This window comes from Poecilia reticulata, chromosome 6, assembly GCF_904066995.2.
Source record: "Poecilia reticulata chromosome 6, P_reticulata-male-v2, whole genome shotgun sequence".
Classification (NCBI taxonomy): domain Eukaryota; kingdom Metazoa; phylum Chordata; class Actinopteri; order Cyprinodontiformes; family Poeciliidae; genus Poecilia; species Poecilia reticulata.
The window spans coordinates 27952293-27975263 of NC_088835.1; the positions used below are offsets into that span (position 1 = coordinate 27952293).

A 22971-nucleotide genomic window follows, 5' to 3' on the forward strand; every position below is an offset into this window, starting at 1 on the left:
GATCATATTTCTCTAACAAAACACTTAAAACTATGTTCTTCTAACAAGCCAACTGGAACTGTAAATACAGCAAAACCATTTTTATTCTTGAGTTTAAGAAAATAACAGCCGATGATGAATATAACTTTTTTAATCTCATATTTACATTTAAATAAGGAGGCCAGGTTTGATTTCTGCTTTGCTTTGATCGCCCCCTGCTGGTGGCTAAGTTACAAACACTGTTAATCTTCAAACTTCTCTTATTTGACTTTCATGTGTGACAGAATGAATAAATAATACAGCAATGGCTCTAAAATTACAATTAAACTTCAAATTTCAACATATTTACTAGATATTACTACCAAAGATGAACTGGTTAATGTTCCTAAATTTAAATTTTTGTTGCTGTTATGTCATTATTTAATAAAAACAATATAAAAAAAACTATGTCCCGTTGCTGCTTTTTAAACACTGAAATTATTTCATCCTCGATTTGTATTTGCTCTGTAGCATGGAGAATGTTTTTTAATATCCACCACACCAATATCAAAGAATATGATTGTCTGATTGTTCATTTCTGAACTATCTCAACATCAAAACATATAGTTTCATCTACATTTATATCACAGATTCTGATTTTTTATTATTATTTTCAATACTTCCTAAGTATTAGTTTAGTTTAGTTTAGTTTAGTTTAGTTTAGTTTAGTTTAGTTTAGTTTAGTTTAGTTTAGTTTAGTTTAGTTTAGTTTAGTTTAGTCCAAAATACTGTTGATTTGGCTCAAACTGTTTCTTTGTTTTGTTTCTTTATTATTATTATTTTCAGGCTCTTTTACAAGTGGTCAAACATGTTTGAATGTTTTTCAAAACACACCAATTTGTAAAAATGTGAGAAAATACCTAATCTTCAAAAAATTGCAAAAAAAAAAAATGAAGGAATTGTTTGTTGTTTTTTAAGCAATTTGGAACATATACTTTCCAAACTTCTTGTTTTAATTTTAATAATTATCAGGACACAGGCAGAAATATTTTATGAAAGTGAAGCAACTAGAAAAGGGAGGAAATATTTTTTGCAAAAATAAAACTTGTCAGTTAAAAATGATCACATTTTCTTAAAAGATTAGGAAGCAATTTAGGGCCGACAATATGTGCAACATCTGATCTCATGTCATCTTCAGAGAGTTTTCTTCTGCAACAATGCAGAAGAATCTCTGAGATCTTCATACATTTAATGATTTGTGAACCCATGCAGTGATCGATGGGAACTAAAGAGAATTCAGTCGTTTTCTGGTTTCCCGGTTCAGAACGACTGTCTGGTGTCAGCCTGAAGGTGCGAATGAAGGCGGATCATCCTGCAGGCAGCTGACAGATGGTGACTTACTGCTGAACACTGAACAGCAGGAAGCAGCTCTGTGGGTTGTTATGCTTTGTGATCATATCTGCACATCATCCCACATCCATTCAGGTACAGATACACAATCCATGCTGTGGAAAACTGGTTCACACACAAATTTTATATTGTGTGTTTGCATGTTTTTATACTTCCACTTGGGTTCAATGCTTCTAAAAATAGCCCAAGCGCTTAATAGAAACACCCAGCTATCATTTTTGGCAATAGGTTAATGGTTTTTGGTGTCTGGAAAATGAGCCATTTTAAAAACCATCTGCATGTCACAAATCAGGGAAGCCCAGCCTGTTACCTAGCAACCCCACCAGAGCTCAAGCTTGTTTGGTTAACTGGTTTTGCTGTTGTCTGTGCCGTACAATGGCTGCTGGAAAAGACAAGTGCTTTGTTGTTGACCTACCATCCAGAAACCACTTGCTGGATTCTTGTTGGTAGTGCAGGAGGTTCCACTTTTGCTTTTCAAAGGTGCATGGCTGTATAATTGTACATTGTTTTTCATATGCCAGTGTAAACGTTGAGTTGGGGGGCCGTGGCCAGCAGCAGTTTGTTTGCATTTAAAGTGACAAGAGGTCCTAAAATAGCTAATTCTAAAAGGAGCTCAAAATAGGCACAATTTCATTTTCTAAGAATGACTTTGTGCAAAAAATGTAAAGAACGTGTTTTGTATTGACCATAAATCTATCCTAACTTGTTCTAGGAAGCAAACTGTTCATCTTTAAGTGAATCTGCTGAGTTTCAATTTTGAATGATGCAGTTTGTTGGTGCTGATAGTGTATCTTCATATGTGGCCTCTTTGAGAAGATCTGCATATGAGCTGTGTTCCCCTGAAAACTGTTCATCACCCACATATTAACTGGATCCAGGGCTTTAGCTGCCAACTGTGCATGGAGCGACGCCCCCTGCAGGCCAGGGAGCCTCACCGCTGTAGACGCCTCTGCAGGTTAAAGCTCCACCTTTAAAGGGCAGCATCCTTCCAGCTGCAGGCTGGATTCTGCATCACCGAGAAGAAAACACCACCGAAACAACCAAAACCTGCTGAATTATCTCAGTTAGGTTCATATTTAACATTCAGACATTTCTATTACAAAGCACTTGTCTCTTTTGGCACAGAAAGCAGTTTAAATTAATTAATCTTTTTTTAAAATAAGGTATCTGCTCAGATTCCGAATCATTTCCTGACTCAGGAAGACAGAAAGTTATCTCATAACAAGAAATGTTCTCTTAACAATAACAATCTTGGGACCATTACTTTTCATAATGTATTAATGACTTTCTAAACTCTTTTAAAAATATTTCTTAAAGTTATTTTTGCTGCTGATACAAACCAGTTTTTTCCACAGACAAATTCTTCGGAACTGGAGGAAATAGTAAATGCTGAATTACATAAAATAAATACCTTGTTCAACTGTAACAAGGTATCTCTTAACATCAGCTAAACAATTTTTATTCTGTTTATATAATCAACATTTGATTATATTAATCTCTAAATTAAAAATGAGAAATTAATGAGAATAAGTTGTGCAAAGTTCCTGTTGGTTCTTATAGATGAGTCCTTAAATTTTAAACTTCATATTATCTAAATATGTTGGCCTGTTTTTTAAATTAAGCATTGTTATCCACACTTTTAACAACACATACAACTCTCATTGAGTCGCACATTAATTTCTGTAATATGGTGCAACACTTACCTTAGCTATCTAAAAAAAACATAAAAACCTTCAAAAGAAGATAATTAAAGCTGAGTCATAATGTTTCAAATTGTAAACAAACCTAATGATAGACTGACTGAGCTGTTCCAATCAGTGGTCCACGGCATACTTAACATCATCTATGAAAATCACTAGTCGAAGTTTTGTTTGGAGGGGGTTACATATTTGGAACAAGCTTGACAAGAGCTTAAAAAGGTTCAAATTCACCTCCACCTTTAAAAAACAGTTAAAGACTAAATTGCTTTATTTACATCTAAGGTCACTTCAACTGATGATCAGAGGTAATCTGTTCTGTATGGAATGTATGAGGAATGTATGCAATTGTTGTGTTGATACTATTATAAACATTTATAAAACTGTGTACTCTATATCAATCAATCAATTAAATTTTTATTTGTATAGCATATTTCAGCAGCAAGGCATTTCAAAGTACTTTACATAATTAAAAACAGAAACACAGAGTCATGTAATATTGAATAAGCTCTATAGGCTTGATCATTCATTTTAACCAAGACATTAATAGTTCAGCCATTACGGTATAATTGTTTTATTCACTTTCAGCAGTTTTTCAGTTTAAAAACCTGTTAGTATGCTGGATCACTTCCACAAACCAACTCTTGTTCGGCTTACAAAATAGCCCATATTATGCTGTTTTTCCGCCTTATTTTGTCTTTCAAGGTAAAAGAGAGAAAGTACGACTGTGAAACCAGAATTGTGTCAATCTAAACATTGTAACTAAAAATTAATCCGAGAGTTTTAGTCAAACATTGAATAACGGGAATAACCGATGTTTAGTTTCCTTCTTTTTCTGGTGTTTTAGTTTATGAACTAAAGTGGGTATTTTAGTGTTGAACCTCACCCGTAATCAGAGTTGAAGCCAGCGCTGCCATTTGATCGTTAATAAACCACTAATAGTCAAATAATTGATGAGTTCATGCTTCAAGAACAAAAAATCAACACTTTTTAACGGACTTCCGGAAAAACAGCAGAAAGAGACAACAAAAACAACCGGAAGTAGTAGTAGTCGGCTTTTTTACGTAATTTTAGTGGGCTGGGGTGAGATACGCTGTTCACGCTATTCTTCAACTGACATACGCACAGATGTGACGTTTCCCTCTATGTGCGGCAGTCGGGTACGCCGGCAGCGTTTGGGCTTCTGTTTGTGTAAGAGGACATTTAAATAGCCACACCGTGAAGCCGCGGAGCTCCGTAATAACGCATTTATTAAGGCAAACAGCTCCACAAACAGCGCCTCGGTCTGCACTCCGCACTGTCTCTCTGCGCAAAAAACGTTCAGTTTGTCCGTAGAGCTTTAAAAATGAGCGACGAAGAAGACTTAATGCAGAAAGCCCGAACCAGGTTCGATGATCTGTGCCGAGCCCTTAACATGGACGAAGAGGCGAGTACCGAGGCATGGAGGAGCTACGAGAGCATGAGCAGGAACTTTACTCTGGAGGTAAGCACTCTCAGATACAGCAGGTGAACATTTTTTCGGCCCGCAGATCACTAGCACCAGGCTGCAGGGGCTGTCACCAGGTCCGCCATATTGTGAGTGGCAGGAAACCAGTGACAAGTTTACTAAAATCTGAGTTTTCCAAACCTGAAAAGCTCTGAAGTTTGTGTTCTACACGTTTAAATGTTTTATATATACTAATATATTTTTTCTTAATAATGCTTATATTTACGAAAAAATCATTTACATGTACACAGTGTAGGTGTGGACGATATGGTGTGAACGTTTTATCACAATATTTTGTAGTGCCATTGTTAATGGATGGCAATAGTGGATAAATGTTCCTATGTGTAGCACGCTTCTTTAGGACACCAGTCATTAAAGGGTTTTGTATCATTCATCTGCACACACGATCTGCATTTAATCATATTTTCAAACGTATTGATATTTGTTGTTATTCTTTTTGAACAAGCAGTTCAGAAACTAGTAGAACTAACAAACCCAACAATACAGACAGTTTTTGGGGTGCTTTAAACATCATTAATGTCAATGTCAATGTCAAATTTATTTATATAGCACTTTAAAACAGGTATAAAACTGAACCAAAGTGCTGCACAACAACACAAATAACAAAACAGAGAATTTATCACTACAGCGATAAATTCAACATTTTTAGAATGATAAGAATGTATCACAATAAATTACAAACAATAAAATGACCTCAAATTTTCTTTGAAAATGATATTTACAACAGTGATGAATCCTCTGAATATAATTTTTATTACAAATAATAATAAAAAAACACATATACAAATTATATATTTTGATTATTCATGTAACTATAGAGATCTTCCCTGTTGGTATGCTCTCACCTAGTTTTGTTTGAGAGATTTTATTTATAATTTTTTTAGCCATTCACTATGTATTGTATAAAACCTGTGTAATGTGAATTGGGTGCCAAAAACCGCAGGAAAACCCAAAGCCATCTTCTAAAATCAGTTTTGAGCAGAAACCGGACCAGTTGAGTTCCTGAGTGTGGACAGTGTCACTTCCCAGCTGCAGAAGCTTCTTTTCATATTGGTGATAATCGGTTAATCAATAAACGTTCTCTGGATGCAGGGCAGCGAGCTGCACTGGTTGGCCTGCGCTCTGTACGTGGCCTGCAGGTCTTCAGTGCCGACGGTGGGGAAAGGCACCGCTGAGGGGAACTACGTCTCTCTGACCAGGATCCTCCGCTGCTCAGAAATGAGGTTGGTTTTGTTTGCTTGAGTTTTGTGTCTGAGTCAAACCGCAGCCGCTCGGGTCTGACAAATGATTCTCCTCCAGTCTGATCGAGTTCTTCAGTAAGATGAAGAAGTGGCAGGACATGGCCAACCTGCCGCAGGATTTCCGTCAGAGCACGGACAAGTTGGAGCGCAACTTCACCGTGTCGGCCGTCATCTTCAAGAAGTACGTCCCCATCTTCAGATCCATCTTCAAGGCTCCGTCGGAGGAGCCGCCGCGGGTTCACCGCAGCCGCAAGCAGAGGTGGGAGCCTGTGACCTCTGACCTCACTCTCCGTTGTGACTCAAACTAAAACGTACATTAAAATGTGCAACTCATTCATTGATACTGAGTTATTATTTTTGGTAGGGACATGTAAAACTTTCTTTGTAAAATTTATTTCCCTTTTATTAATAATCCCAGCAGAAGCAAAGCTGAAAGTTTAAAGCTGGACTTTAATTGACTGAATTGGCACTTTATTACCACTTAAAGCTTTCACACAATCAGAGCTTAATTTAAAATTTTAATTATCTCTATGTACAGCCTGCACATTCAAATGTAGGTAACTTGATCTACTTTAACCTTACTACAGTGCATTAGTAAATTATAATATAAAAGTAAAAACTAATCGAAAGATAAAAGAAAGATAATAATGGAAAGTTAAATAGAAACCAATATTATCCAATTAAACTAAAATTACATTTAAAAGGAAAGCTCTTCAACTGCTTTTTAAAACTACTAAATTAAAATGGACCCAAAACCAAATTCTGATTCATTCCTATTATGCTTCAGCTCTTAATTTAACTTTTCAACCTAAAACTGAAGGTTCAACCTGTCGTATAAAACTACTAGCTGCATTAAACTCATTGACCCAACAGTTACTTTGTCTTAATGATTGTTTTTCCACTCAAAATGACAATGAATAATCTTTGCAAAAGTTTGTTTAAATGTATTAATCTCAGTTTTTTCTTAAGAATCTTTATCTGTTGTTCATTGAATAAACACTGAGACGTTTTTAATGCTGATTATTGTAAAACAAACTTCCTCCCTCAATCCCTCTGAAGGTGTTCCAGTAAAGACTTTCAGATTTTTTATAGAATTACATTTAATTTTCTTACATTTCTATTCAACAGACGCCATCCATGCACTGTGAGCGAAGTCTTCAACTTCTGCTGGGTGCTGTTTGTCCATGCTAAAGGTAAAGAAAGTCCTAAGCTTTTGCAGTGACTGTTGTGAAGTGGAAACTAAAATCTGGAGTGGAAACTGCCTCCACACTTCTCCTGTTTCCCTCCAGAGACGAGTCTGAGCGTGTCCACTCAGGCTTGGCAGTGTTTCTGTGATGGTCAGCCGTGCCAGATTAGCCTGCAGACATGATTTTTTCCCCCTCATGTGCGGACATGTTGTTGCTTGTTTCCTTCTCAGGGAACTTCCCCATGATCAGCGACGACCTGGTGAACTCGTACCACCTGCTGCTGTGTGCCTTCGACCTCGTCCTCACCAACGCACTGCTGTGCAACGCCAGGAAAGACCTGCTCAACCCTGACTTTAAAGGTAATGTACAGGGGATGAAAAGTGTCAAAGGAGAAACTTTGGCTGCTAGCTTAGCATTTTTTACATCTTCAAATAATTAATGAGCAAAATCCAAAAGCAAACTCAAACTTTTAATGTAAGATGCAACTTTTCAGACCATATGTTCTTGTATAACGTATTCAAGAACATATTTTGATGGCCGTTTAGACTTGTGTTGTTAACAATACTGCAATTACATGAATAACTTGAACTAAAAAGAACTGTTCCTAGAACTGAACCTTGAGATACACGTGTGTTCATTAAAAAATAATAAAATATAATTTTTTCTTTTGCAATATTCTTGGTTAGGTGGATACCACTTAACACCACAATCAGGATCAGAATCAGGATCAGAATCAGAATCAGGATCAGAATTAGAATCAGGATCACAATCATGATCAGGATCAGAATTAGAATCAGGATCAGAATCAGGATCAGAATTAGAATCAGGATCACAATCATGATCAGGATCAGGAACAGAATTAGAATCAGAATCAGGATCACAATCAGGATCAGAATCAGGCTCAGAATCAGGATCAGGATCACAATCAGGATCAGAATCAGGATCAGAATTAGAATCAGGATCAGAATCTGGATCATGATCACAATCATGATCAGGATCAGAATCAGGATCAGGATGCCTTTTACTGATATTGTGCAGAAGAACATCAAAATTTATTTCAACCAATTCAATAAATGCATCCTATGGGGAAAAAAGTCAAAATTTGATATTTTGAAAGTGGACCGTCATGCTTTATTGAAGAATTTCTGCTAAAGTGGGCGGAGCCAAGATGCTGCGGGGCGTGGCCAAACATGGGGCTGAACAGAGGAGGTTAAATTGGGATGGAAACAGTGGATAAGACAAGATGGCAGAAACTCTGTTGCCATTTTATCCACTATTGCTATGTTTAGTGAATAAAATAATCGACTAGTAATAATAATAATAATCGCTGACAAATCCAGCGACTTTTTTCTGTCAATGGAAACTTTGGTGAAAACACCAGTCACTCTGCAGTAAGTTGGGGCAGCACAAAAATTGTGTCTATATTCCACTAATGTTGGAAAACACAACTTCACAACTGCATTTTTTCCATTGAATAAGAAACGCAATTAAAATCACACGTGATTAAACCATTAAAAAAGGCAGTTTAGGTTTATTATTATGATTATGTGATGCAAAAAAGTGTTTCCATTGTAGTTTTGCAAAAAAAACAAGAAAAAAAACACTGTGCTGCAAAAACATCAGTATTTTTACTGATAGGTATTTTTAGTCTAGTGCATATATGTTATTACACTTGAAATAAGACAAAACTAACTTACAAATCTTTTCAGAAAGATACAGAAGTTTGTCTTAAGTAAAGAAATGCATTAATACTAATGAAATGAGCAGTTCCTCTGGCAGATCATTCTCCATGTTATTAGTGAAATAATCTAGAACATTTTGATCAACATTAAGGAATAATTTACTTAAACTTCTGTATCTTGCTGATAAGTTACTTTTAAGTTAGTTTTGTCTTAATTCAAGTGCAGTAGGATATTTCTTATAGAAACTAGACAAAAATAAGATTGTGTGTTTATCAGTATAATTTCAACATAATTGAAAAACCACCTCATCATTGCGCAAAATCTTTTTATCAAAAAACTTTTTTTTTCCTCAAAATTGGCGTATTTCTGTTAGTTGGATTTAGTTTTGTAATTCCAGTTTGCTCATTTATAAGGTCAATGGAAACGCATCCATCGACTCCTTGTCCTGTGAAATGTATCTGGAAAGTTTCGCCAAACATTTTGCTGATTCATGTCATTAACTTACTGTGAACATTTGAATATTTCATCATTTTAAGACATTTTAAAACCATTTCTGCTCTCAGAGTTCTGAATGTTTGTCTCTCCGAGTCGTGAAATATGACTTTAACGGCTCATAAACTTAAACTTGTGTTTCGGTGAAGGAAGTCTGCTTATCGGCTCGGGTTCAGTTTAACACCTAAATAAATCAAAAGTGAAAGGATTCCAGCCAAAATCCTGCAGCGGAGTCTATCAGCTTTGCCCTCACTTCCTGTTGACTCCTGCGTTTCCTGCAGACCCTCCGTCTCGGAACCCAGAGTTTATTGTGCGCCTGAACCGAAGCGTGGAAACGGCTCCACCCTCTGCATCAAAAACAGATAAATAAGTCAGTCAGTCTGACACACTGACCGATGGGCTGCGGTTTTCCTTGGGCTGTTGAATGATCCCAAACACACATTTTAAAACGTTTTATTATTTAGCTATCAAACTGTGTTATTTTTCTGAGATTCAACTAAAGAAATTAGAGCAAATATCGTCTTTGTGACCCCAAGGTGTCGACCCAACACTTGGGTTTTAGAGCATTTTCTTCCTGGATAAATAAGAGCTCAGTTACACTGCAAAAACGCAAAATCTTACCAAGTAATTTTAAGTCTAGTTTCACCAGATTTACAAAATCACACAAACTAATTTTCAGTAATATCTTCAAAAAGAAAAGCAGCACAAATGTTTGCTGCACAAACGAAGTATAGTTGATTAATACCGATTTTGTTTAATTTGGTAAATGTGTTTGGAGGTTGGTTGACCTTTAATGACCTCTGGAAACATTTTTATTAATATGTTTAAAATGTTGCTGCACAAACATTTGACACCAATTTTGTTTTGACCTTTAAACTTGAATTAATTTATTTAAAAAAAAAAATTGGTGCCAAGCATTTGTGCTAAATTTGTGCAGCAAAACTTTTTGTTTGTGCCGCTATTAATCAAAAAGCTTTCAGAGGTCAAGCAGCCCAAAGCCCACATTTATGAAATCAAACAAAACAAATCTCTGAAGAATTTGATTATTTCATTTATAACATGCTAAACATGTCTAGAAGCAGGTACTTTTTAATCAATATTAAGTAATTATCAACTTAAACATGCTCCCATATCTTGCTGAAAAGTTTCTTCTAAGTTAGTTTTGCCTTATTTGAAATGTAATAAGATGTTTGCACTAGAAACTAGACCTAAAACCCTTTTGTATTTTTACAGTGTAGGTGGCTAACAAACCAACAGGCCATTCAGAACTGAAACTGTCTGAAACGTGGTGGTGTGCTGGTTGTTTAGATCTCCTCTCAGCTGCCTGTGTCTCCTGCATCCTTCAGGTCTCCCAGAAGACTTCAGCAACAAGGACTACAGGCCGTCTGCAGGCCCGTTCTGTTTCATCCAGCAGCTGTGTGAGCTGCACGACGGCCTGGTGCTGGAGGCCAAAGGGGTCAAAGAGCATTTCTGGAAACCGTTCATCCGGAAGCTCTTCCACAAGCGGGTCGGTCCCAGCTCTGCTTTACCTGTGGAAAGATTTAATCAGACTTTGATGCTCTGTGAGCTTCGTTTGGGAATCACTGGAAAAAGTCCTGAAAGGAAAAAACTAAACTGACATCCATATGTGGTGTCAATCAGGTGCTTGAAATCCTTGAAAAAGTGCTTGATTTTTGTATAAAGTATTAAAGTGCAATCTAATGCTTAATTAAACGCCTAAATTTGGAAAAGTTAATTGCAGTTGAAACTAGATATTTAAAGATGATAAAAAGACAGAGATGTGTTTTGTTTTTCTCACCGTCTGAAGTTAAATCAGACCAAATTTTCTTGTTCCTTGAGTTTTTATCTGACTCTGAAACTCAGTTTTCTTCTTTTTCTCTGCAGATTCTCAGAGGAAAGGAGGACAGTCTGACTGGTTTTCTGGATCCTATGAACTTTGGAGACAGTCTGTGAGTTTCCTCATGCAGAAGTCACAGTCCGCACTAAATAGCTTTATTTATTTCAAACAGACAATAAAAAAGTAAAAACAGAAAAAAACAAAAAGTCATGCCAGTTGACATGTAATTTTTTCCCCCAGTGCTGTTAATTGATTAAAAATGTAATCAGATAAATCACTCCTTTTGTTGCACTCCAACCAACTAAAATGGGAAAAAAAATAATTTTTTTTTTAATTTGCAGCAGAATGCAGGAAATCTAGTCTCCCAGTATCCAACAGTAACTAACTGAACCTTACTCCACTGCACTGGTATACAAACAGGAGCCAAGTTGTTCAAGGGACAGCTGACAGTTAAAATATATAGATTTTTGTTGTTGTGTGCGTCGCCCCTTTGTGATGTTGCCCTGGGCAACTGCCCATATGGAAAATTTTCTTCTTCTGTTTTTTGGCTCTAGTGGCCTTTATTTGATAGTTAATTGACAGGAAAGTGGGTAATGAGAGAAGGTGGAAGACATGCAGTAAGCGTCGCCAAGGTCGGGAATCAAACCTGCGACAGCTGCATCGAGGACTAAGGCCTCCATATGTGGGTTGTGCTTAACCCCTGCGCCACCACAGCACACCTCTATATGGAAAATGTTCAAAAATGTGTTTTGTCTAAAGCCAAACATGTCTGAAGATTCCCAGTCGTCCAGGTTTTTATATCCAGGAAGGTTTAAATTAAGTAATTTTGTTTTAGTTTAGAAACTCTCCAGTCATTTCCTGAGGCGACAGTCGCTTGTCCTCATCCAGCCGAGCCGCCGCCGTAATCTGTGCCTGTTGAGCTAAAGCACGTTGATGTGCACACGCGATGCAACACAGGAAAGTTGAAAATGTCTAAACTTTTGTTGCTCCCATAACGCGCCGCTGCAGGTAATCCCACACAGAAAAGAGGCTTTTGCTGTTTTTATTTTTTCTTTAATTACGTGAAGCACCTTGAAATGCCTTGCTGCTGAAATGTGCTACACAAATAAAATTAGATTGAATTTGATTGATTTTAGGTCAAAATATGTCGGTCAATTTATCTACATTATGTAATATTAACAAGTTAACATTGAAAGCGCTAAATTTTACAGAATTAGTTAGAGAAGGAGACGATAGAAGATAAAAAATGTCCCCCTGCTGCCTCCTCAGCCTGTCGCTCAGCCGGCTCTATGAGGAACACGTTCTGGCTACCGGCAGTCTGGATGAGAGGATCTTCACCGGAGAGGGGGCGAATGAGAACATCGGGACGCCCGGGCCTTGCCTCTGTGATGGGATGGAGAGCCAGGACAGCGCCGCCTACAGGCTGAGCACTAACTTGACTGTAAGACTCCCTCCTGCCCATCCTGTCTCCTCCGCTCCTCTCTTGTAATTGATCGCCTCCGCTGGCTCCAGGCCTCGGCTCTGAAGGTCTCCACTCCGCTGACGGGGAGGAAGTACGTCCAGGAGGTCCGGCTGTCGTCTCCGCTGTCGTACGCCATGAAGAGCGTGGGCCGTCTTCACACGCTGCTGTCAGGGACCAAACACGGGCCGAGCGCCAAGCTGACCGAGACGCTGAGGTAACGCACCCAACGCTTCCTGTGTAGCGACAGCAGGAGGCGCTGCGAGGCTGTTAATTAGTAAATCAAACTTTAGCAGGGAGAATTTTAACTCGATGTTGTTTTCAGCTTCAACTTATTGAGGTTTGTTGATGTTCAGCTTCCTGTGGATCCCACTACTAAGAATTAGGGAAAAAAAACATTTTAAATGACAGGAATAAAGTCATAATATTACAATAATAAATTTGAAATTATCCTAGAATAAAGTAATAAAATACGAGAATAAAGTAGAAATAATATGAGAAAAAGTTTGTAAGAGATTAATCGAGAATAATCGTAAAATTGTACCACAATAAAGTGTTTATGAGAATAAAGTTGTAAAAGTGCGAGAAAAAAGTAGTAATATACGAAAAAAGTTGTAATAATATGAGAATAGTCCATATTAAGATAATAAAGTCATAGTAATAAGATAAAAAAAGTTGTAATAAAACAAGTATGAAGATGTGAGAAAATGTGTACGACTGTAAAGTTGTAGTAAGATGAGAAAAAGTAGTAACTACATGAGAACTATAATAATACGTGGATAGTCATAATATTAGGAGAATAAAGTTGTAATAATACTATAAAAGACTCGTACAACAAAGTTCTGATAATACAACAATAAAATAATGATACGAGGCGTCGTAATAATACCAGAATAAAGTTGTAATAACACGGGAAATTAGTCACTATAATACATAGAATAAAGTAATAATATCACCATAATAAAGTTGTAATGTTAGGAGAATGAAGTAATAATTTCATGTGGCCTCCTATATAAAAAAGATTTAAAAAATTAAAATGAGGAAGTTATGCTTCGGTGTTGGTTTGACAAATAAGAAAATATTTTATCATTTAACCCGTCAGCATCAAATTAACATTATTACCAGTAGCAGGACTTTGAAATGATTGTTTAAACAATTTGTTTAAACCCAGCTGGTACCATCAGATCTTTTATCTCAATAAAACCAAAACTTTTCTCATAATTTTATGACTTTCTTTGTGGTATTAATCTGATAATATTATAACTTTATGTTCACAATTAAAAAAACAAAAATCTTAGCGCGACCCTGATACTGTCGAAGGTTTGAATCTCGATGTTTTTCACCCTGCGCACTTTGACCCCCAGAGGCTGCGCCAGAGACCCCAGTGATGTCATCAGCCAGCGCCTGAAGGAGATGTTTGCCGTTTACTCTCAGCATTATGAAGACAGCGGCGCTGAAAGCAAAGTGATGGAGAAAGGTGGAAACATGGTTCCTCACCAGTCAACGCCTCGCTCACTTGTTCCGCCTGTTTGTGTTAATAAAGTTTCTCCTGACAGAGTTGGCAGTGAAGTACTTCCACCTGGCGGAGGCGCTCTACTACAGGATCCTGGAGTCCATCATAGAGCGAGAGAAGATGATCCTGGGAGACGCTGACCTGTCTGTGAGTGCAGCGCCAACCGGGTCATTGCTCCAAGAATGCAGAGAAATGCATAAATAGATCCTTTAAGATAACACACGTCTGCTTACATATCGTTTTATGAATTAAATCAAAGCAGTTTTTATCTGCATGCTGCCAAATTACATCAGTTAGTCCTAGTTTTTCACAATTTTGTGTTTGGAAAAATGCACCCAAAAGTAACAAATTATTGCACTTTTTCATGCCAATTTTATTGCAAATTTTCAACAAAAGTGGTCAAACTTATGGGTTTTAGTGATGCTAACTCCCATGTAACCATGCAAAGAACCTTGAAACCTGACTGGGGCTTATTTTCACTGGATAGTAAAATGGCAAGTGAATAAACTTGTTTAGTATTGTGCCGATTTCTTGATCAACCCCTGATAAATGTCCACAGACTTTCCTATTGATTTTTAGGGTTTTCTGGACATTTGTTATTTTACCCCTCATTTTCCATGTAGTTGCATCTGATCATTGGAAGCCAGACGTAAATAAATTATGAATATTCAGTTGTTTAATTCCAGTTTTAACAGGAAACAGCCTTAATGACTGGAGTTAACTGCCTGTATTTTGTGTGTTGCAGTGTATTCTGGAGCAGGACATCTTCCACCGCTCTCTGCTGGCCTGCTGCCTGGAGATCGTCACTTTCTCCTACAGGCCTCCAGGAGATTTTCCCAATGTGATCAACATCTTCCAGCTCCCTGCTTATCATTTCTACAAGGTACCAACGTGTAAAACAAACGAACAACAACTGGTTAAAAAAGTACGGACAAATGCTAAAAACTGGTAGTTTAGCAATATGAGTATAATAAGATTATGTTAGATTTAGATTATGTTATATAAGGTAACTGATGCTAAACCTAGCTCATTTAAAAATAACAGACCAATTAGCTGAGTCTGGCTAACATCTGACTTTAGCTTATGTTAGCATAACTTAGATAAACCTGAACACATTTACCTTGGCATGCCTTAAAATCTAACTTCAGCTTATATTAATATAACTTGCATAAACCTGAACTTGTTTTTTCTAAGCATGCCTTCGCTAAAATCTGATGTTAGCTCATGTTAGCATTTGCTGACCTAGATAAAACCTAAACTAGCTTTTAGCTAGCAAGCCTTGGCTAAAAACTAACTTTACCTTATGTTAGTTTGACTATATAAAACCTGGACGTACATAACTTAGCTTAACTTAGTTTAGCTTAACTCTGGTACTAGCATGTGTTAGCATAGGCTAAAGCTTCCCTTTGCTAAAACTAACTTTAGCTTATGCTAGCATTACCTATCTAAAGCATTTAGTTTATTTTAAATTAATAGGTTTTTTTTCTTGACTTAATTTATTCCACATTCCCATATCTTAGCATACCACTGGTTTATTTAACTTCTTTGTCTTAAGATATTATAGCATTTTACTCATTTTATCTACATATTCTTGGTTAGTTTACCTTTTGTAAAACCTGTAAATTGAAAAACATATTCAACCTCCTAAAAAGGAGCCGAGTTGTGAGTTTGGTTAAGCTTAATCAAAAACAAACTAACATGCTGAAGTGCAGATATAAAGATAATACTTACATTTCTCTAATTAAGCCTATCTGTGTGCATGTGCAGGTGATTGAGGTGCTGGTGCGCTCAGAGCAGGGTCTGTTTCGGGAGGTGGTGAAGCACCTGAACCAGGTGGAAGAGCAGGTTTTGGAGAGTCTGGCTTGGACCAGCGACTCCCCGCTGTGGCAGAGCCTCCGTTCAGCCAAAGTGCCAACGTGTCAGGAGGTCGGCAGGCAGCAACACAGAAACGTATAAAAACCACACAGACACAATTATTCCAAATTAACCATTAATTAATGTTTCAGGTGATGCCTCCTCAGTATCTGGAGCAAAGCGAGGAAGCCAACAGCGGGAGCATTCCCCTCACACCCGTCAAGTCTGGACCTGATCTGAGAACCAACAGCATCGTCAAAGGTGACGCTTTTACTCAGGGTTCTGAAAACTGAGGCTCATTGGACCCTCCACTTGGCAAAAAATAATCAGGAACCAACTAATGTGGGCAGAATTTAACAGTAATGCTCAAGTAAAGGTAAAAGTATCCATCCATGTAAGAGCCAAATATAAAAAACATTTTTTATAAAAAGGTACATCCTGCAGCTTTCAGCACAGATCGGTGTCATCATCACCATGTTGAAAGTCCAGCTGCGTCCGAGCAAGATATTTGGTAAAAAGTCTATTTAAGTACTGAGTAACTGATCAAATTAGCAATCATTTAATATTTAAAAATCACATAATCAGACGGACCAAAATATGAAGTCAAGTGGACATTTTGGTATTTTTAGGATGAAAATTACAATAATTCATAAGTAACAAAAAATACAAACAGGCAAAAGAGAAAATTTCCAAATCAGTTTATTTCAGTATAAAATGTATCAAACTGACAAAAACTGCAGGTATGTGTCTGAATTTTTGGTTAAAACATGTTTGTTCTTCATTCAGTTTGTAGAGAATCCAGAAGTTTTACTCAAGTAAGAATAGAGATGCTTCATAATAAAATTATTGCAGTAAAAGTGAAAAGTACAACATAGTAAAAATACTCCTAAAAGTAATTTTTTTTACTCATCCCTTTTCTTGCACCCTTGTCCCTCAGTGGGGTCGGGAGGGTTGCTGGTGCCCATCTCCAGTTAGCGTGCCAGGCGAGAGGCGGGGTCACCCTGGACAGGTCGCCAGTCTGTCGCAGGGCAACACAGAGACACACAGGACACACAACCATGCACACACACTCACACCTAGGGGCAATTTAGACAGACCAATTAACCTGACAGTCATGTTTTTGGACTGTGGGAGGAAACCAGAGTACCCGGAGAAAACCCACGCATGCACAGGGAGAACATGCAAACTCCATGCAGAAAGACTGGGGCTGGAAATCGAACCCAGAACCTTCTTGCTGCAAAGCAACAGCTCTACCAACTGCACCACTGTGCAGCCCCATTTTTTTACTCATGTAAATGTAATTGAGTAAATGTAACTAGTTACCACTCATCTCTACTACAGGTGTGTCTCCGTCCCCCACCAGCCTGCAGGACAGGTACAGCTCCCCCCCCACTGGTGGGTTTCGTCGGCGTCTGTTTGTTGACCCTGTGGAAGGCGAGCCCGGCGTCACCTCCACCGGCTCCAGCGCTCTGACCAGCCCGCCGCAGACCCCCATCCCAAAGACGGGTCCGTCCAGCATCGTCACCGCCATCCCAGCTGGACAGACTGTGTTCACCGTCACCACCAACAGCGGCCAGACCATGACCATTCCTTTACAGGGTGAGAGACTCGGAGCGGGATTTTACCCAAGACAGGGGAGAATCTTTAGTCACATTGATCACAGCAACAGCGTCTTCACATGTCTGCCGAAAACATCAATCAGGTCCAGAAGCTGCTGCTGGAGTTCTGACTAAAACCAGGACGTTAGAAAACATCACCCAGTTCTACAGTCCTTCCTCTGGCTCCCTGTGGCTCAGAGAACAGACTTTAAAATACTGTTGTTAGTTTATAAATCACTGGATGGCTTAGCACAACACATTAAAGATCTGCTGTTGTCATAGCAACCTTCCAGAACCTCTCAGGTCTTCTGGAAAAATTTAGCAACGATACTTGACTAAATGTAATGTTTAAATTACTGACTGTGACTTTGTAATTTTGTGTTTTTATGATGTAAAGCACTTTGAACTGCTGAAATGTGCTACACAAAATAAACTTGCTTGATTGATTGACCTTTGAACTCTTTGCAGGTATAGCCAATGAGAGCGGGAGCATCACTTTGATCCCTGTGCAGATGGGCGGAGCCACGCTGCAGCCACTCTCAGCTCAGACTCTGACCGGCACCCTCACCATCCAGTCACCCGTCACCAAACCGGCCGCTAAAGCCGCTAGCAGCTCGCTGAGGAAAGGCTCTCTGTCTCTGTTCTTCAGGAAGGTAGCGCTCCTCTTTCTGCACACGCTCACACGTGACTGTCTGGTTTCTACTGCAAATATCTTAGCACACTTCAATTAAGACACAACTAGCATAAGTAACTTTTCAGTTCGCTACAGGAGCTTTTTTTAAATCAAGACATTTTTCCTATGTTATTAATTAAATAGTCTGCCAGTGGAACTAATTCTTTTTCATCAATATTAAGAAATTATTGGCTTAATATAAACTCATATATCTTTTCTAAAAGTTATTTGTAAGTTGTTTTTATTATTTCACGTGTATAAAGACGTGGGAGCCGCCAGGGGGCGCTGTGGGGACTCAGAAAGTTGGAGGGAAATGAAAATGAATCAAAAAAGGGAATTATGCTGAAAAATTTTACTATCTGGTAATAACATCATAATGTATTGCCAGATAAAATTAAGAAAACTCGTGACCATCTAAAATCAGAAGGTATGAGGCAACATTTATGCTAAATGAAAGAAAAAACATTCTAAAAGTTGATGTTTCATGTTTTGTAGCGTTTTATAGGGATAATGAAAGGAGGTCACCGGTCAGAGGTTAATGCTCTTTGGGGGGCCATCGCATGGAAGAGTTTAGGAACCGATGAAATAAAATATCTGCCATAGAAACCAAGAATCCTTGGAAAGACTTTGTGTTTTTGCAGTGCTGACTGAGTGACCTGTCCTCTCTCAGGTGTATCACATGGCCAGCGTTCGTCTCAGGGACCTCTGTGCCAAACTGGACATCTCATCGGAGCTGAGGAGGAGGATCTGGACGTGTTTCGAATATTCTGTGGTTCACTGCACCGACATGATGAAGGACCGTCACATGGACCAGCTGCTCATGTGTGCCGTTTACGTCATGGCTAAGGTGTGCGATTACAGTTCACACACACAAAGTTTTAAAAAAACTTAGCATGTGGTTTCTGAATGGCAACAAAACACTCCCACACTGCAAAAACACAAAATCTTACAAGTAGTTTTGAAATAGTGCAAATATCTGAGTATACCCGGCAGCCAGGATCCAGGAGTTAATGACTGTTTTCTCATTTCGAAACTGTAATATCTAATATTTCTATTTTGAGAATCTTAACTAAAAGTCTTTTACAAAAGTCTTAACCCAGCACTTATCATGCGATCTTGTAGACAAACATAAAGTAACAATTTGTTTCTATCAGGTGACCAAAGAAGACCGGTCCTTCCAGAACATCATGAAGTGTTACCGCACTCAGCCTCAGGCCAGCAGCAGCGTAAGATCCCACGCTTTCAGTCAGAGTCCGGTTCACATCCAGACTACATCCGGACAACAACTGACTGACTTCTATGTGGTTTTCCAGGTGTACAGGAGCGTGTTGATTTCAGGCAGGAAAAGGCAAGCCTCCGTTAGCGGTGACGCCAACAAACGGAGCGCAGCGGCTGACAGCAGCCAGGATCCAGGTGGGAAAGAGACCAGCATGTTTTTAAGGATGCGTTCACACCAGCCCTGTTCAGTGAGCTTTAATTGAACTCAATCAAAATCCGATGTGGACTAAAAAAGTGAACTCTGGCCCGCCTAAAATCCTCGGTCTCGGTTTGGTTGGAGTGAAATCTGGTGTTGTTTGAATGTATGTGTGAACGCCAAGAGGACCGGAGGCTGCTCCAAAAGCAGGAGGTACACTACAGCGCAGGGGATTCTGGGTAAATAAAATGCTATCAGGAGAAATGGCTTATATCAAAGACAAAAGAGAAATCCAACTATCGCTAAAATCTGATGCTACTCCATTATTGTTTACACTTCGTGATGAAGGAAGTAGCGCTCAGGGTCTTCTTCAGAGGTTTTCATGTGATTTCCTTCAGTGGTTCTTCATGCAGCGCCACCACAGTTGAGGAGGGGAACAGTTTTTACAAAAGGTTTGAATCGTTTGACACAGTGCAGTGTGTAAGAAAACCGTTACAGCTGAAAATCTAACAAATGTTGCAACTTTGATCCCCAATTAAACCGAAACACGAAAGAAAAAAAGCTATAAAATTGTCCTTTTAAATTTGAATTTCTCTTAACTTAGTGTCCCTCTGACATTCCGCCAGCAGGTGGCGACATCAGCCCAGTTCCTATCCGCTCCAGCAGCACCTTATTGGCTCCGCAACCCGACAGCGCTGCCTCCACTCCGACCAGCGCCTCCGACAGAAACTTCTCCTCCTCCGTGGAAGAGGACGAACGAGGAGATCTGATCCTCTTCTACAACAACGTCTACATCAAACACATGAGAAGCTTTGCTCTGAGATACTCACCAAGCTCACCGTCTGCTGGGGTACATGTTTCCTCATTGGTTTATCGGTAGTAAGCCCACAAAGAATTAGCTAAAATTTCCAGTTTTCGGAACCTTTTATTTGGAAAATGCTGAGGTTTTAATGTTAAAAAAGAAAAAATGGTGCCTAAATGTGGGTTTCAGCTCTTTTGAAGGAAAAGAGAGACTTTATCTCTTGTTTCTCTGCTATTGACAAAGTTCAATGCACAAGTCAAAAGTCAACGTTTGATGCCACCTGCCTTGTATCTTACCTGTGCTGTTCTGTTCATCTTGTCTGCAGGTGGAGACTCCCCCTCTGTGTCCGTACCCCACCCTGAGGACGGGCTCCCCTCGTCGGATGCTGCTGTCCAGCAAGCACTCCATTTACATCTCGCCTCACAGGACAGGTTCCTCCCCCTCGCCGACCCACCGGGACCGCATTTCCTACTACATCTGCACCAGCCCCCCCAACGTAAGACTCAGCAGAGGCCATCACCGTCCAGAGGTCGCACGAGATTTTTTTATTTTCGGTCATTTTAACTGATGGACAACAGGTCTCATTGAGATCCATCCATCCATCCATTTTCTTTACACCCTTGTCCCGTAGTGGGGTCGGGAGGGTTGGTGGTGCCCATCTCCAGCCAACGTTCCGGGCGAGAGGCGGGGTTCACTCTGGACAGGTCGCCAGTCTGTCGCAGTCTCATTGAGATAGTTTAATTAAAAACATATTTTATCAGAGTGGCAGGAATGGGCTTCCATACTTCCAGCTACATGCGACTTGTATGTGATCTCCTGTGAAACGACCTGAAAGTGTCCCGCATGCGCAGTAGAGGGCGCAATAGCGTCACACGCAGCCAACGTGATCAGTGTTTTGCCCCCCGCCATAAAAAAGAAGAAGAAGAAGACGCTCAGTGTTTGCGGAAGTAAACATAAATGCTAACAGCGGAGCATATCTCATGATTTTGAAGTAGTTGTACAACCGGAGCCAGCACATTAAGAACTTAATCCTCATTATCGTCCGCCATGGTTGTTGTTTTTCTTCCCACTTGCTCGTAAAGGGACGCAGAACAGTGACGTTTGTCTAGAATCAATGACGTTCAGGTTGGCTGAAGGCGACCTGGCGGTTCTGATTCAGGTCGGATTTAGAACCTCATATCCAAAGTGGCCTGGGTCGCATTCCAAAAAAATCCGATCTGTGTTCTGTTGTAAAAATATTAGATACAGATCGCATTAAGGAAAAAAAAAAAAGTGTCCTGCGCGTTGACTTTTAAAACTTTACATAAATACAGTGAATATTCCGCTGTCTCCGTCTCATTTGTGTTCGTTGTTCGCAGCGCCTCCATGAGATCAACAGCATGATCCGGACCGGAGAGACTCCCAGCAGGAAGCGCAGCATCCCCCTGGAGGAGGAGGCGTCCCCGAAGCGGGTTTGTCCCGACAGCCACACCACCCTGCTGCGCCGCCTGCAGGACATCGCCAACGACCGCAGCTCCTCCCACTGACGGCGTCACCATGGCAACGAGCAGACGGTTTTAATCAGATGTTCTGCTAAATGTGGGAGTTTGAAGAGATTTTACCACTTTCTTTTTTTTCCTCTGAACAAAACTGAACGTTCCAGTTTCTGATCTGACCAGAAAATATTCTCAGCAGTTTTAGTCTTTTTTTTTATTTTTTATTTTTTAGGTTTTATTAATTATTATAATCACTGACTGCCACAGTTATAGTTTTTCTGTAAAAGCAAACTTCTTAATGAACCTCGTTCATCTGAGCTACTTCATTTGTTTTGGTCTGGATTTTTTGTAAATAATATTTTAAAAAACATTTTTTTTTAGTTTGTTTTATTTTAAATTATGTGATAAAACCATTTGAACATGTATTAATTTGTCTGAGTGAAGAACACCAGTTTGTATCCATATACCATCCATTTATCTTTTCTTCATTTCTTTCTCGTTTATTTTTATCAGATATCTGTTACTAGATCATTAGCTACAATAGCATAATATCATTTTGTTCTATGTAACTTAAAGCTTACAGGTAGAACAAACAATTTTCTACATTAAGTATAACTTGAGATTTAGTTTCTGCTTACATGTTTTTGTCTGTGTGACCAGCTTACCATCTCCTCTGCTAAGTGTGAGAAAGATTATGTAAATATTCTGTACATAAGAGGAGAAAAGCTATTTAAAGGAGGTCATGTAAATTAAGTACCTTTTTTACATCCTGCAAGTTTTTTTGAAGTGTTCAACAAACAAAAAAATAGTTTAATAAAAAGTTCCTATCCACCTGGCTCCACCAGATTTTAATTTACCTGTTTAACGTGTCCTGATATATCAAAGATTTCATGATATGATGTGGGCCCACAGCATCACAGATCCTCTACTGTATGTAACAGCAGCCATGTTTTTTTTCAACATATTCGTTTTGTTTCAGCAATTAAGCTAACAGCATAAAAATCCAACTCTGATTACTGTTGGCCAACCTGATGTTGCAATAATAATTATTATTGGTTTAAAGTTTCTGCAGTGTTACAGAAACATCAACAGACCTGGGGAATTTAATTGTTGTTATGGTGATTTTCTTATTAGATTAGTCAGGATGCAAGTTAATACCAGGTCTGAGGAAG

At 38.9% G+C, this 22971-nt stretch overlaps 1 protein-coding gene across 2 annotated transcripts; it reads left to right on the top strand.

Moving 5' to 3' along the window:
- The first annotated feature begins 4170 nt into the window (after positions 1-4170).
- Positions 4171-22630, top strand: rbl2 (retinoblastoma-like 2 (p130)). Of its 2 annotated transcripts, none has more exons than XM_008412622.3 (22): positions 4171-4548; positions 5665-5795; positions 5872-6072; positions 6942-7006; positions 7231-7359; positions 10521-10681; positions 11059-11123; positions 12281-12452; positions 12524-12687; positions 13835-13947; positions 14027-14130; positions 14729-14866; positions 15751-15909; positions 15990-16098; positions 17179-17436; positions 17904-18088; positions 18779-18955; positions 19263-19334; positions 19422-19521; positions 20149-20372; positions 20650-20820; positions 21683-22630. In XM_008412622.3, the coding sequence occupies exons 1-22, from the start codon at positions 4411-4413 to the stop codon at positions 21848-21850; spliced, it is 3204 nt and encodes a 1067-aa protein (XP_008410844.2). In that variant the 5' UTR covers positions 4171-4410; the 3' UTR covers positions 21851-22630. The 2 variants fall into 2 exon arrangements, with proteins under 2 accessions (XP_008410844.2, XP_008410846.2); XM_008412624.3 differs by having other exon boundaries at positions 4173-4548; positions 20152-20372.
- The last annotated feature ends 341 nt before the right edge of the window (positions 22631-22971 follow it).